We start from the raw sequence: 12,310 nt of genomic DNA, 5'->3' as shown, positions 1-12,310 counted from the left end.
AGGTAACATGATATATAGTAGCGGTGGCGCACGCGACCATGAGCCTCCACCCTTCCCCTCCCCCTCCCCCATTACGTTGCCCTCCGACGTACACTACGTATGCAGCTGCAAAAAAGACTGAAAACAGAACACTAATCTCAACGTTTATTGCATAACGATAACACGCATTTTCTATAAAATGCACTGTGCGGCCTTAAGCATAAACAGTTCTCCTTTATCACGTGCACATCTTTATTGTGCCGAACCCTGGCTATCATTCTACTGTGTTAGTCGGCATCGTTCTTTGTTTTGCGAGCAAGCGAAATATCAAATATTTATTGTCGCATACTTCCGCTCCGGGCAAACGTATTGCAACGAACACGATGTGTACAATATATACGTGGAACAAAGGCCATGATGTCAACCCGAACAATGGGTTTCATTTCTTAGTCACTTGCACTCTTCCTCCTCATTAATGGTCGTCCTGCTGAGTGACCGTGAACTTCACTAAGTAATCCGCAAAGGGCCCTCAATGAATCAGTATATTGACCGATACGTGATACCGCTACGTAGAACTACCGACATTATGCATGTCAGCAAGTTTCGCCGATATTACTGTGCCATCCAACTGACCATTTGTTTGGGGGAGGGGGAAACTGTGACGATTCGTGGTCATTCAGCAGGATGAGAGTGAATGAGAAAGTAGTAGTGCGCGCGACTAAGAAGTAAAACCCAGCATTCGGTTTGACATTGTGGCCTTGGCGTCACACAAAGTCGACAGGATCGACCTCGGCAACATCACGAGTACATCCGAAACGTTGATCAGCATCCCGAAGCACACAGGCGCAGAAGATGACGGCCCTGTGGACAAATTGGACAAATAGCTACGCTTATTTGACTCCAAAGTGACAAGCAAGATGGCTGCAGCGAGACAAGTTAAACCACTTCAGCGATCACCTGGGAAGTGAAGCCTTCCGCTGGCATTTGACTGCGATTTTCGACAGCTGGAAATCATGGGATAACATCAAAGAAAGCATGTTCGAATGATTCACTGCACCCGTCTGGGATCCGTTCTGCTGACTCATACAGTGTCGCCTGAAGAAAGGCCAACCAATCAAGCAATATTACAGAATAAGTGCACAAATGGGCCGCCTCGATGACTTGAAGGACGCCCATATCGTTTCAAGCTTAAGTGAGGTTTTGCCACCGAAGATGCCTTGCTGCGAAGACATTCTCAACGCCAGCGAAGTGGATTTCCATTACACTAGAAGTATATTCGTCTTTGCGAGCGCCAACACTCGCCATTCAGCAAGGCGGGCAATGGTACAGTGTAACCCTGATACGAAGTGACAAGACTCAGCAGGACTGCCACGCATGCCTCCCGGTGAGTGATAACGCTGCGCCTTAGCTGGACTGAGACGACAGCTTCACTGGCACAAAGAATGCCCTCGCCGTGAAAGCGTTTTCGCCTTTGCTGTCGACCGAAGAAACGAACAGAGTGACTCAAAGCTATTTTGATACGACTTGATGCCCTTATGAACGTTGAAAACTTTGAGTGCGACTCTACATATAGGAGCTACCATTACCTGTATCAACGAGAGTGTGTTCAAAGCTTTAAATGGCAATTACTCAAAATACATGCATCAGCCGTCAACAAGTCACCTCATCAACAAAATCTTTGGGACAGGCGCAAATAGAACTGCTAATAGGGAAATTCGCAAAGACAGCCAAATGCATGTGCTGTCACATCATTTTTCATGGTAAGGTCCTTCCATCACTGCACATAGTTTTCCTTCGTTTAGAGGCCATGGTCTCTCGTAGAGCACAGTGTCACCAACTTGAAGTTCACTTGGTAGAAACTTTTTGTCGTATATGACCTTGTTCTTTTCGTAGTTTGCAAGGCAATTACGAACTGCAGCCTTTCGTGCCTCTTCCAGATTTTCGGGCTCGCTGTTTAGCAGTGGTAGATAAAAAAGCATTCCATACACAAGAAAAGAAGCTGGATATCTTGGCGGGTAATGTGGAGTTGTTGTAGTCATGAACGGCTTCCGAAAGATGTTCAATCCATGGTTCGCGAGGCTCTTCATTGATTTTGAAATTGAGTCGACTCACAATAGGCTGTGTTGTTAATTCATTCATGCTGTGGCATTGTGGGAGCTGAGACGATGTGAAGAGCTGATGAATATTGTTGTGTTTCAAGAACTGCTTGAAAATGCCTGCAGTGAATCCTGTTCGACGGTTAGAGAGAAATATTTTCGGCTTTCCAGCAGTGATGATGTTTTGCAGGCAAGATATGTAGGCAACACATGTCGCACTTTTATGAGCAAACGCCCACACATAACGCGTGGAGTGATCTATCGCCAAGTGAACGAACTTCTTTGATGAGCCGTATCCTGTAAAGCCTCCGATAGTGTCCATACCGAGTAGGTCGAATAGTTGTTCTGCAGGTGGCAGAAACTCCAGTGACCCAAATCACTTGCTTTTTGGTTTCTTGCATCTCTGGCATGTACGCAATAATGGGCGTATGTAGAAACATCACTGATAATTTCTCGACAGTAATACTGCGGTGAAAGCATTCACAAGGGTTTCTTCACTGCAGCATGTCCAAATTGGCGGAGGGCTTTCTCTAGACGTCCCAGTCGGAGGGCGTGAGGGATATATACTTTCTGAATTCCGTTTCTGATGTCAATGGTGAGTCCATTTTGGATCGTGGGCTTGCAATGCGGACGGTCATCTCTGTGGTCTTGCAGCTCTGGTATGAAAAGAAGTTGGATGGGAGGACTCCGAGAGAACGCGTCTGCTTCAATTTCATCTATACATTTCTGGTGTCTGATGTTGATGTCGTACATAGAGAGCTTTAAGGACCACCTGAACAGGCACGTGTGCAGATGTTTTGTCCTTAAGCGACTGGAAGGCAGCATGGTCAGTTATGAGAGTAAAAGGCTTTCCATGCAGGTAGCAATGTCCTTTTTCGACAGCGTGAATTATGACCAAGCATTCGAGCTCTGTTACTGCGTAATTCTGTTCGCGCTTCAGCAATACTCGAGAATAATAAGCCACAGGGTGTTCGTTTCCTTCGTCATCTGTATGTTGCAGGACAGTTTCCATGCCTACATTTCAAGCTTTAGAATAGTAAGCTGTTAGACTAGTTGCGTTGACAGGATTTTTCGCAAAGGGGAGCACAGAAACGTTGCGTTTCTGCGGTCCCCTTTGGACCGCAGTAAACAACACATGGCTTGTCGGAGCTGATTATTCTTAGTATTGGCTTTTCGGCTATCCGTTCCTAATTTCAATGAAAGCCCTTTCACGTTAGACGTCCCATTCCCATTGGATGTCCTTGCGGACCATTCTCGTAAGAGGATGAACGATATTGCTAACATGGGGAGTGTACTGCCAGTAGACATTGATGGTTCCTAGAAATCGGTGCAGGTCTTTCTGACATGTCGGTTTTAGAAACAGCAACACTGCTTCAACTTTGCTCCTTTTGGGTGTCACTGTGCCTTGAGAAACTTTGTGCCTAAGATAGCCAATATAATTCTCAACAAAAGGATTCTTCTTGAGCTTCAGCTAAATATTCTCAATCTTCAGGGCTTCAAATAAAGCTTGCAAGTGGCTTACATGCTTCGAAAATGTGTTAGAAAACACTACAATGTCATTGCAGTAGTTAGTATTCTTTAAATCATGCTTTGTGATAACTGATTTTAAAACCCTTTTAAGTGTGGCGGAGGCATTCTTTGGACCAATAGGCATAACTAACCATTCATAATGGCCATCAGGTGTTAGAAAAGCCGTTTTCGAAATATTCTCTTCATGCATTTGAACGTGCCTATAACGTGATGTAATATGTGAATTGGAAGGTAACGGGAGGCACCCAAGTTATCTAGAACGTCATCAATACGAGGGGTAGGCTGATAGTCTGGCAATGTAACGGTGTTTAGTTTCCGGTAGTGGATGCACAAAACGGGTACGGCTTTCGGTTTTATTTGCCACTACAATAACAAGTGCAGCGTAAACTGAGAGAGGTGGTCGTACTACACTTTTTTTCATGAAGACAGGCAACTTGTCATGCAATCTCCGCTTTGTCGGCCTGGGGGCATCGGCATGGTGGTTGGTGAATGGCAACGTTTTTGGTCCCTGCAATACAGTGTTGCTCACTTGCGATGCACCCGAAGTCCAATTCCGAGTTCGAGAAAATGTCTTCGTAATATTGGAGGACGTCCGTCAATGCTGCTTGTTCAGACTCCTCGAGATGGGTTGCGTGAACACCTTGCAATAAAGAAACGTCAACGCTGAAGACGTGCTTTCGCTAAGTCGGAGCGGATTGAATAATATTGTTGCCTTGGTAGAAAGTCATGTTGTTGAGTTTCAATGAGCGGTTGAAAAAGTAAAAAAAGCAGGCATTGTCCAGGCCCAGTATAGTTGAGTTTTCATGCCTCCCAGCACTTTTGCTTGGAATGTTTTTTTTTTGTAATTTTCCTATTTTGACTTCTATTTGCACGCAACCCAAAGTTTTTGTTGATGACCTGACTTCTTGAGCGGTGATGCATGGATCTTCGAGTAATTGCAGTTTTAGAGCTTTGAACACAGTCTCATTGTAGGAAATGGTAGCTCCTGTATCTAGTGCCGCGCTACCAGTATTCATGTTCACAAGATCATGAAACCGATCAGCACAGCTTTGGGTCACTCTCCCCCTTTTCCTGGTCGGCGGCAATGGCGGGAACGCTTTCACGGTGAAGGCATTTGTCGTGCCAGTAAAGCTGTCTTCTCAGTCCAGCAAAGGCGCCGTGTCGGCAGTCACCGGGAGGCATGCGTGGCGTGGTCCTGCCGAGTCTTGACGCTTCTCAGCACGATCATACTTATCATTACCCACCTTGCAGAACGACGAATGTATAGGCGTTGCAAAGAAGAATCTGCTTCTAGTGCAGCGGAAAAACCTTGGAGCCAAGGCTGCCCTCCAACTCATTTCCGCTTTTTTATATATGTGACGGTTCATGGTCATTCAGCAGTATGACTGTGAATGAGAAAGAAGTGCGCGCAACTCGGAAATAAAACCCAGTGCTCAGGTCGACGCTGGCGTTCAGAATGTCTTCGCAGCAAGATGCTTCTACATCTCCGAAGGCATACCGTAAGTAAAGCCTGAAATGATGTGGGCATCCTTCAAGTCAGCGAGGCGGCCCATTTGTAATTTGTCTTTGAAATGTTGCTTGATGGGTTGAGATCTCTTCAGGCGACGATGTGTCAACATGCGGAATGGATGCCCGACGGGCGCAGTGAATCTTTCGAGCATGCCTTCTGTGATGCTATCCCATGATTCGCAGATGCCGGAAATCCCGGTCATATGGCAGCGGAAGGCCTCACCTTCCAGGTGATCGCTGAGTTGTTTGACTTGACTCGCTCCAGCCATCCTGTGGTTGTCGCCTTGGAGTCAAAGTAGAGTAGCCATTTATTCACAGGGACGTCATCTTTTTCTCTTTTGTATTTCGTGATATCGACCACCTCTTTGGATGTGCTCATCATGTTGCTGAGGTTGAACTTGTAGGCTTAACGTGACGCAGAGGCCATGATGTCGACCTGAGCACTGGGTTTTATTTCCGAGTTGCGCGCACTTCTTCCTCATTCACAGTCATACTGCTGAATGACCATGAACCGTCACATATATAAAAAAGCGGAAATGAGTTGGAGGGCAGCCTTGGCTCCAAGGTTTTTTCAAGTGCATTAGAAGTTTAATCTTGTCATGGCTTTTGTATTTGTGACAATTCAAGAAGTAGCGTAAACTAATGCAAAAGTACTGTAATAGAGCGGGTTAAACTTATCGAAAACTCTACGGTAAAGCAGAAAAAGAACATTTCACTTCATTTGGGAGTAAGAAATCACACTAATAGGGCGATAATCATTCAACCACAACAAAAAATAAAAATAAAACAAGAAAAAAAAAACGCGGAGTTGCTGCTAGGCAGTTTAAGACTAATAAACAAGGCCGCCTGTTCATTCCAACTGCAAAAAACCCCATCAAAGTTAGTTCGATTAGCGGATGCCGAAAGAAACCATTCCCGTTACTCGTTTATTGAAACCCGACCTGTAGTAGGAGAGCTCACTCTTAAATTAAGCACTGCTACAACGCGATGCATGCTCAGTGCTTTGAGGCATTGCAGCAAAGCCCCGTTCTCACCTGGCAGGCGTCCTGACCACCTTCCCGTGTGCCGGCACACAGGAATATCTTGGGGATGGCCTGCGTGAACTTGGTCTTGCACTCTGTGTTGTCCCACACCGGCAGCGATACTTGCCGCAGAATGGAACTCGATGGACCACCTACATTGGACGCAAAAAAAAGGGACAGTCAGAGACGAACGGCGTGCAACTATATGCATGGCGCTTGATTCGCATTGATAAGTCACAAATGTATCGTCTGTGTCACAATGCAGGCATAAAGTTTTTCGTAGCATAAACCGGCCGCTAACATGACAGCTTGAAAAGTATCGTCCACTAGAAACGAGGGGGCCGTGTTCACAATTTTCGCATTCGCTGAGGTTGTTCGCGAGCGAAAAGTGAAGTCAATCTTGATGGACGTAGAATTAGCGAAGGCGCCTGGCAAGTCGCAAAAAGCACTTATTAAAGAAAAGTCGGTTAATTTGGCTGGAGGGCCTGTGTTTTAGGAAAGCTTTTCGCTATAACTGTTTGTAAGAGAACGTTCCAGATAATTAATTTCCAGCTGGACACATTATTGTCAAAGGCGACATACAAATTGCAAGGAATGCGCACTAACGAAAAGTTTTGTCAATACGGGCCCACGGGTTGACGTGACCAGGTTTTTTAGTTCCTAAGTACTCTTCGCCACTGACCTGCGGCCTTCGTGAAGGTTATACCCAACATCAGGATTTGATAACATTTGCTCTTACGCCCAACTAGTTCATAATAGCAAGTTCGAGCCAACCCTGGTGCTGAACACATTATGAACGAATGTGGCCAGCTCATAGCAAAGAGCACTCACGAACAAAAAGCTTTGTGAAGCTTCAGGTACAACGCCATTGGGCAGGCAGGGTGTCAGACGAGACGACACAGCGCTGTGTTTTCGTCTTCTCTGTCGTCCTGCGTGCATGTTTGCTCTGTATTTAAAATTATGCAGAACCAACTTGCCCACCGGTCTGTTCTTTCGAGGTTATTTTCAATCAGCCCCCTAGTAGATATCACGTTCATATCTATAGATATCACGTTCATGTTCATATAGATATTCATATCTTGGCTTACACCGTTCATTGCCAACTGTTCTCGGTCATAACATCCGTGGAACGTTCATAGTATCACTGACGGAATGCGAAAAGCAATAACGTGGCAGCAGTTTCGTTACAATAATACGGCCTAGGAGAGTATACCACGTAGTAAAATATTTTGCTTCATTTCTATTCTCCCTCATCCTTGTCATCCGCCGCCACTGATGACCGTGTAAATGGGGCACCGAGCAAGTCCCTCTCAAAGGAAGAAATCAACCAGTTTGAAACTCCACAGTGATTTACATGGCACTCGAAAAATAAGTCCTTCATTGAGTGATCGATTCACGGCACTTAGAGGCTGTAGCATGTCATCCATGATGAATCCCATCTGTGCACTATCACACGCTTCTGGTATTAGCCATAAGGCACATATACTTGTTTACATGCTGTTATTCTGCGTGCGTGTCTTAGCTTTTGTGCTTGGAATGTGATACTCAAGAGGAGCTCAATTTGCAATAGCTCAATAGCTTTTGCATCCGCGCCGGCACCCGAAAGCCAGCAGTCGCCCCGAAAGCCAGCAGCCGCGCCGGCACCTCCGAAGCGCGTGACGATATAACCACAGAAGCGGAGGCCACGTGCACAAGCGTCCCATCGCCACACTTTTCTCCTCGCTCTCCCTAGCCCCCTAAATTGCTGCTGCGCTGTCGCCACACTCTTTCGCCATCTTCCCTAACCATCTCCAATGCTACAGCGCCATCGTCACATTATTTCCCCCTGTCCTCTACCAGTCTCCATTCCAGCAGCGCCGGCACCTCCAACGAGCGTGACGTTATAACCACAGAATCGCAGACCACGTGCACAGGCACCATCACCATACTTTCGCCCCCGTCCCCCTGCCCTTCTACATTGCTGCAGGGCCGTCACCTCACTCTCCCCCTTTCCCTCAAATGGTCGGCTGAGCGCGGGTTCCTGTGCATGGTGCGGACGCAAGCCGCCCAGGGTACCCCGTCTGGGAACGCATGTGGTTGGGGGGGGGGGGGGGGGGGATGTACACGGGGGCTAAAGGTAAACAACTTCGCTGTAAAAAGTAGCCGGTGCCACGTATAGGCACCGGCTACACAAAACTTCACGAAGTAATGTCCCACCACCTTGACTTTCTTTCAATGCAGTCTAAAGTGTGTCGGAATGAAATTATGTAACTTTGAAAGGTGTATCGACAATCCGACATAATTTGTGGCTGACATGATCACACCACTCCATATACGCTTCCTTAAAGTGTACCGCAATTTAGCAGCTTTAATATGCTGAAAAATGATTTCACATTTTCGCACAATCGTTTGAACACAGCACATCACCGTCTAGCGCGTACAAACAAGGACAAAGTGAAGAGTCGACAACAGGGAGGAGTTGTCTGCTCCTCACTTTGTCCTTGCTTGTGCGCGCTTGATCGTGATCTGCTATGCGTAACCAACTAGCCCCAAAGTCGGTACTCTTGGCTTGAACACAACATTTCAGTAACAACGTCAAATTGGTTAGGTGTATACTAATATCTGCAGTACTATAACAAAACATCAGCTGACAGTAACACTAAATTATAATTAAATCAGAGGGTTATACGTGCCAAAGCCCCGATTTGATTGTGAGGCACTCCGTAGTGAGGACATCAGGAATATCTTGGACCACCAGGGGTTCTTTAAGGTGCACCTAAATGAAAGTACACGGGTGTTATCGCATTTCGCCACCATCTAAATGCGACCGCCATGGCCAGGATTCGATGGCTCGAGCTCGTGCTCGATCGCGCAACACTATAGTCACTAGGCAACCATGGGGTGTCGAAGGTCTGAAAACTTTTCATTGCTCAAAAGGTGTGCAATGCAAACAATTGTTCTATTACTTGTGTGTAGTTTCCGCTCTCTTATTTTGAAGCACTTCGATAAGGGCTGGTCGACATGGCACGATTTTATTGTAGAAGTTGCGCCACATGCGTACGTATACGACACGCATTGGGATTGTGGCATGTAAACACGAAACGAACACAAACCTTGCACCAGGTGAGCCTGATGAGACACAGTACTAAGTTTCGCATTTACTTGCGTGTCCCTGTGTTTGCCACCTAAGGAGCGCAGCATTGCAAAAATAAAAACCTATTTCCTTATTGACTCCTCACACTTTGCAATGGGGCGAAAGTAATACTGACGTCTCGCTAACGCAGTCTTCACGCATGCGTCTCGCACACACACAATACCAAAGCTATCTATTACAGCCGGCGCAGAGAGGATACCAGCGGTTTTCTGTGCAGGTGCACGCGCACAGGTATGCACGCATACCGTGAATGTGCACTAATGCGCTGCCGTTATGGCGGGAACCGCTCCTATATGCACTGCGAGCGAGGAAAACGTTACTCAAGGCAAACAAGGCCCCCGTCGCGGTTGAGTCAACTCACGGAGGGCGCCGCCCAGACAGCGGGCGCTTGAAACGAAACATATTTACTGAGAAGTGAGCGTTCGAGGCTGCAGAAAAAGACGTTACGGTCTTTCTTTTTTCTCGTCGCCGTGGATGACGCGGAGGCATTTCTTATTTTCCCCCCCGTCGGTTCCACTCCGAATGAATGCGTTTACTTTGCGAGAGTGAGTTTCAGTATTCCTTCTCGACGGTCTTAGTCAAACAGCGTTGCCCTGGCAGCCTGCCTGCGCGTGCAGTGATTGATTTCAGCCGTTACCAAACACGGAAATGACGGTGCCATGTTTGCGCACTCAGAACAAGATGTTTCTGACCATGTTTTCTTTTCCCTTTTCTTTATTTTTTTGTTCCATAGCACAAGGGCAGAAGGTGCTGGTTGAACACAGACGAAAAAAATCGTATTCATTAACGCATTAGGGGTCGATCTGTACACAGAATAAGAAAGAAAAAAGAAGCAACAACGTGGGGATTTGTTTGACATCATCAGATAGTGGCTGTACGCTTCTGAACTGGCTACTTGCTCCAGCGTGGTACATTATAGCGATATTTTGTTGCTATATTCCTTTCCGGTAAGTATTTTACGCAGAAGCGTTCTTCCGGCGTAGTTTTCAGTTAACTGCAGACTGAGATCAGCAGCAGCATGCACGTAATCGCTAGCAAACACTTTGCTTATTGCGCTTGCTGGTCTCGCAAGACTTCGTTACCGATTCGTATAACCACCAAAAGTAGCCACAGAAATTTTCACCGGAAAAATCACCTAGGGCCTTCTCCATCCATTTTATACTCTACAGCCTCTTAAGGTTCATTAACGACTCGGATAAGTCGCACCCTTGCAACCCTAAAGGATGCAAGGGTGTGAATTGTAGAGAAAACGCACTCTAAAGGATGCAAATAAGTTTGCAGTGGCGTTGCCTCAGGCCTCCTAATCATGATCTAGACGATTGTTTACGCAGGCAACATGCCAACAGTAAGAGCTTAAGAGGACGACGCTGGCACTGTCGTCATTGCTTTTAGAAAGTCAGAAATCGTGACTGATTAGTAATAATCTTTTACAGTTGTATATTACGATGGAAACACAGTAATGAACCCTAAAACGAAATTCTAGCCAGTAGTATCTGAATTTTGATTGCTGGTCCATTACCGCGCTTACGAAGAGTTACTAATGTTGCACATTGCGCCGTCAGAGGCACTCCGCCGCTTACAGAAAATAACTGAAATAATAATTAAGAGCCGTGGTTTATTTTCTAACAAGGTTATGAGATTTTGATACGTGAATGGAACAGCCGCTAGCGGATTCGCAGATAAGAAAACATCGAACACGGTAGTCTCTTTCGCAAGGCAATAGTCTGTCGCAATATTCCGAGCGTCATACATAACACGTATATTGCGCTGATTTCGTGTAGAAGGGGGTTTAAGCTAAATGTATATCGATGATCACGATTTCTCTTTCCCCGCTACATCACATGTTAACATTCGTAGGTGTACGTGAGTTAAGTGGTGGCGATATAGAAGTCAATTTTATTTACAAACGGTTGGGGATGTAATTAGGGAATGGCCAGACGTAAAACGCAGACGACAAACCCGGTACAGGGGCAATTGCAGAACGCTCTAAGCATTTCGTGGTGCAGTGCCCATGACGATGCTGATGGGGATGACAACGACAATGACGATAATGTGCACATCGTGACTAAGGTCGTTTTTTTTTTCCTCGATTGCACCGACAAAGAGCTCGTCCCTCGCGTTGCACGCGCACTTACCGAAGGACAGCGTTCCCCAGCCGACAACGGTGGCCAGCTTGCCGAGGAAGGACTCGTCGGGACTCTTGGGCAGACATATGGGCCGGATGTTCTCGGAGAAGCGCACACGGCGACTCATGCGCAGCAGCGCGATGTCGTTCTGGTAGGTGTCCTTGCGGAACTCCGGGTGCTGCCGGATGCGCGACACGTTGAAGTCTCGGGGCAGCCGGCTCGTTGTGTTCTGCTTGAAATCGTACTCTCCGAGCCGCACCGTGATGTTCTGCGGTCGAAGACTGCGTGGGAACAGCGAGATTGAAATCGTGACACTTACTGTGAGCATCGACCTTCGTCGCGTTCCTTTTTGTACCTTATGAAACGCTTTTTTGCCTGCACACTGCAGATTTAAAAAAAAATCGAAAATGTAGAGAAGTACGAAGTGTGAACCAAGAAGTTTTTTTTTTATTTCTTGCGCTACTTGCTTTATCGCGATTGGTTGAGGGGGCCGCGCGGGAAACTCGCGACGACAGAGATGGCGTGGCTGTGCAACTGGTCCATGAGCACGGCGTCAGTAAAGCGTATACTAACAAGGTGCCCGCGATTGCATCAGTATCACGATGGTATCACCAGCTACAGACAATTCTGTTTACATTGAAGGTGTTTCTCTTTTAGAACCTGCTTTCTTTTATTTTCTCATGCCTTCAACTCATGTATGTGTGGTACATAATTCAAGGAAATGGAAGGCAGCACTGTGTCACGTCTCTGCTTTTTGATCGCTTCTTGAGCGCTGTCTTGCCTGCGATGAACTCACTATTCTAACACGCCCGAAACAACATTTTTATAACTCCGTAATAAGACATTCGTATTCTGTAGACAACAATGTCCCGAACGTGCGAGCCCAATATGATTCCCTTGTAGGCAAGAAGGAGC

General features: G+C 46.5%; 1 protein-coding gene across 2 annotated transcripts in view; it reads right to left on the bottom strand.

Annotated features, from left to right (window-relative positions):
- The window catches only part of LOC135907141 (serine proteinase stubble-like), a 36,224-nt gene that overhangs the window by 3,770 nt on the left and 20,144 nt on the right, over positions 1 to 12,310 (bottom strand). For both annotated transcript variants that reach the window (XM_065438794.1, XM_065438795.1), the window contains exons 6-7: positions 11,405 to 11,676; positions 6,149 to 6,288 (exon numbers count right to left, since the gene is read on the bottom strand). In XM_065438794.1, coding sequence (XP_065294866.1) covers positions 6,149 to 6,288; positions 11,405 to 11,676 — 412 coding nt within the window. The remainder of the gene's footprint in view (positions 1 to 6,148; positions 6,289 to 11,404; positions 11,677 to 12,310) is intronic.

Source organism: Dermacentor albipictus, chromosome 4 (assembly GCF_038994185.2).
Source record: "Dermacentor albipictus isolate Rhodes 1998 colony chromosome 4, USDA_Dalb.pri_finalv2, whole genome shotgun sequence".
In the NCBI taxonomy this organism is placed as follows: domain Eukaryota; kingdom Metazoa; phylum Arthropoda; class Arachnida; order Ixodida; family Ixodidae; genus Dermacentor; species Dermacentor albipictus.
Note: the sequence above shows the minus strand (reverse complement) of the source record. Positions and strands in the feature narration are given on the sequence as shown.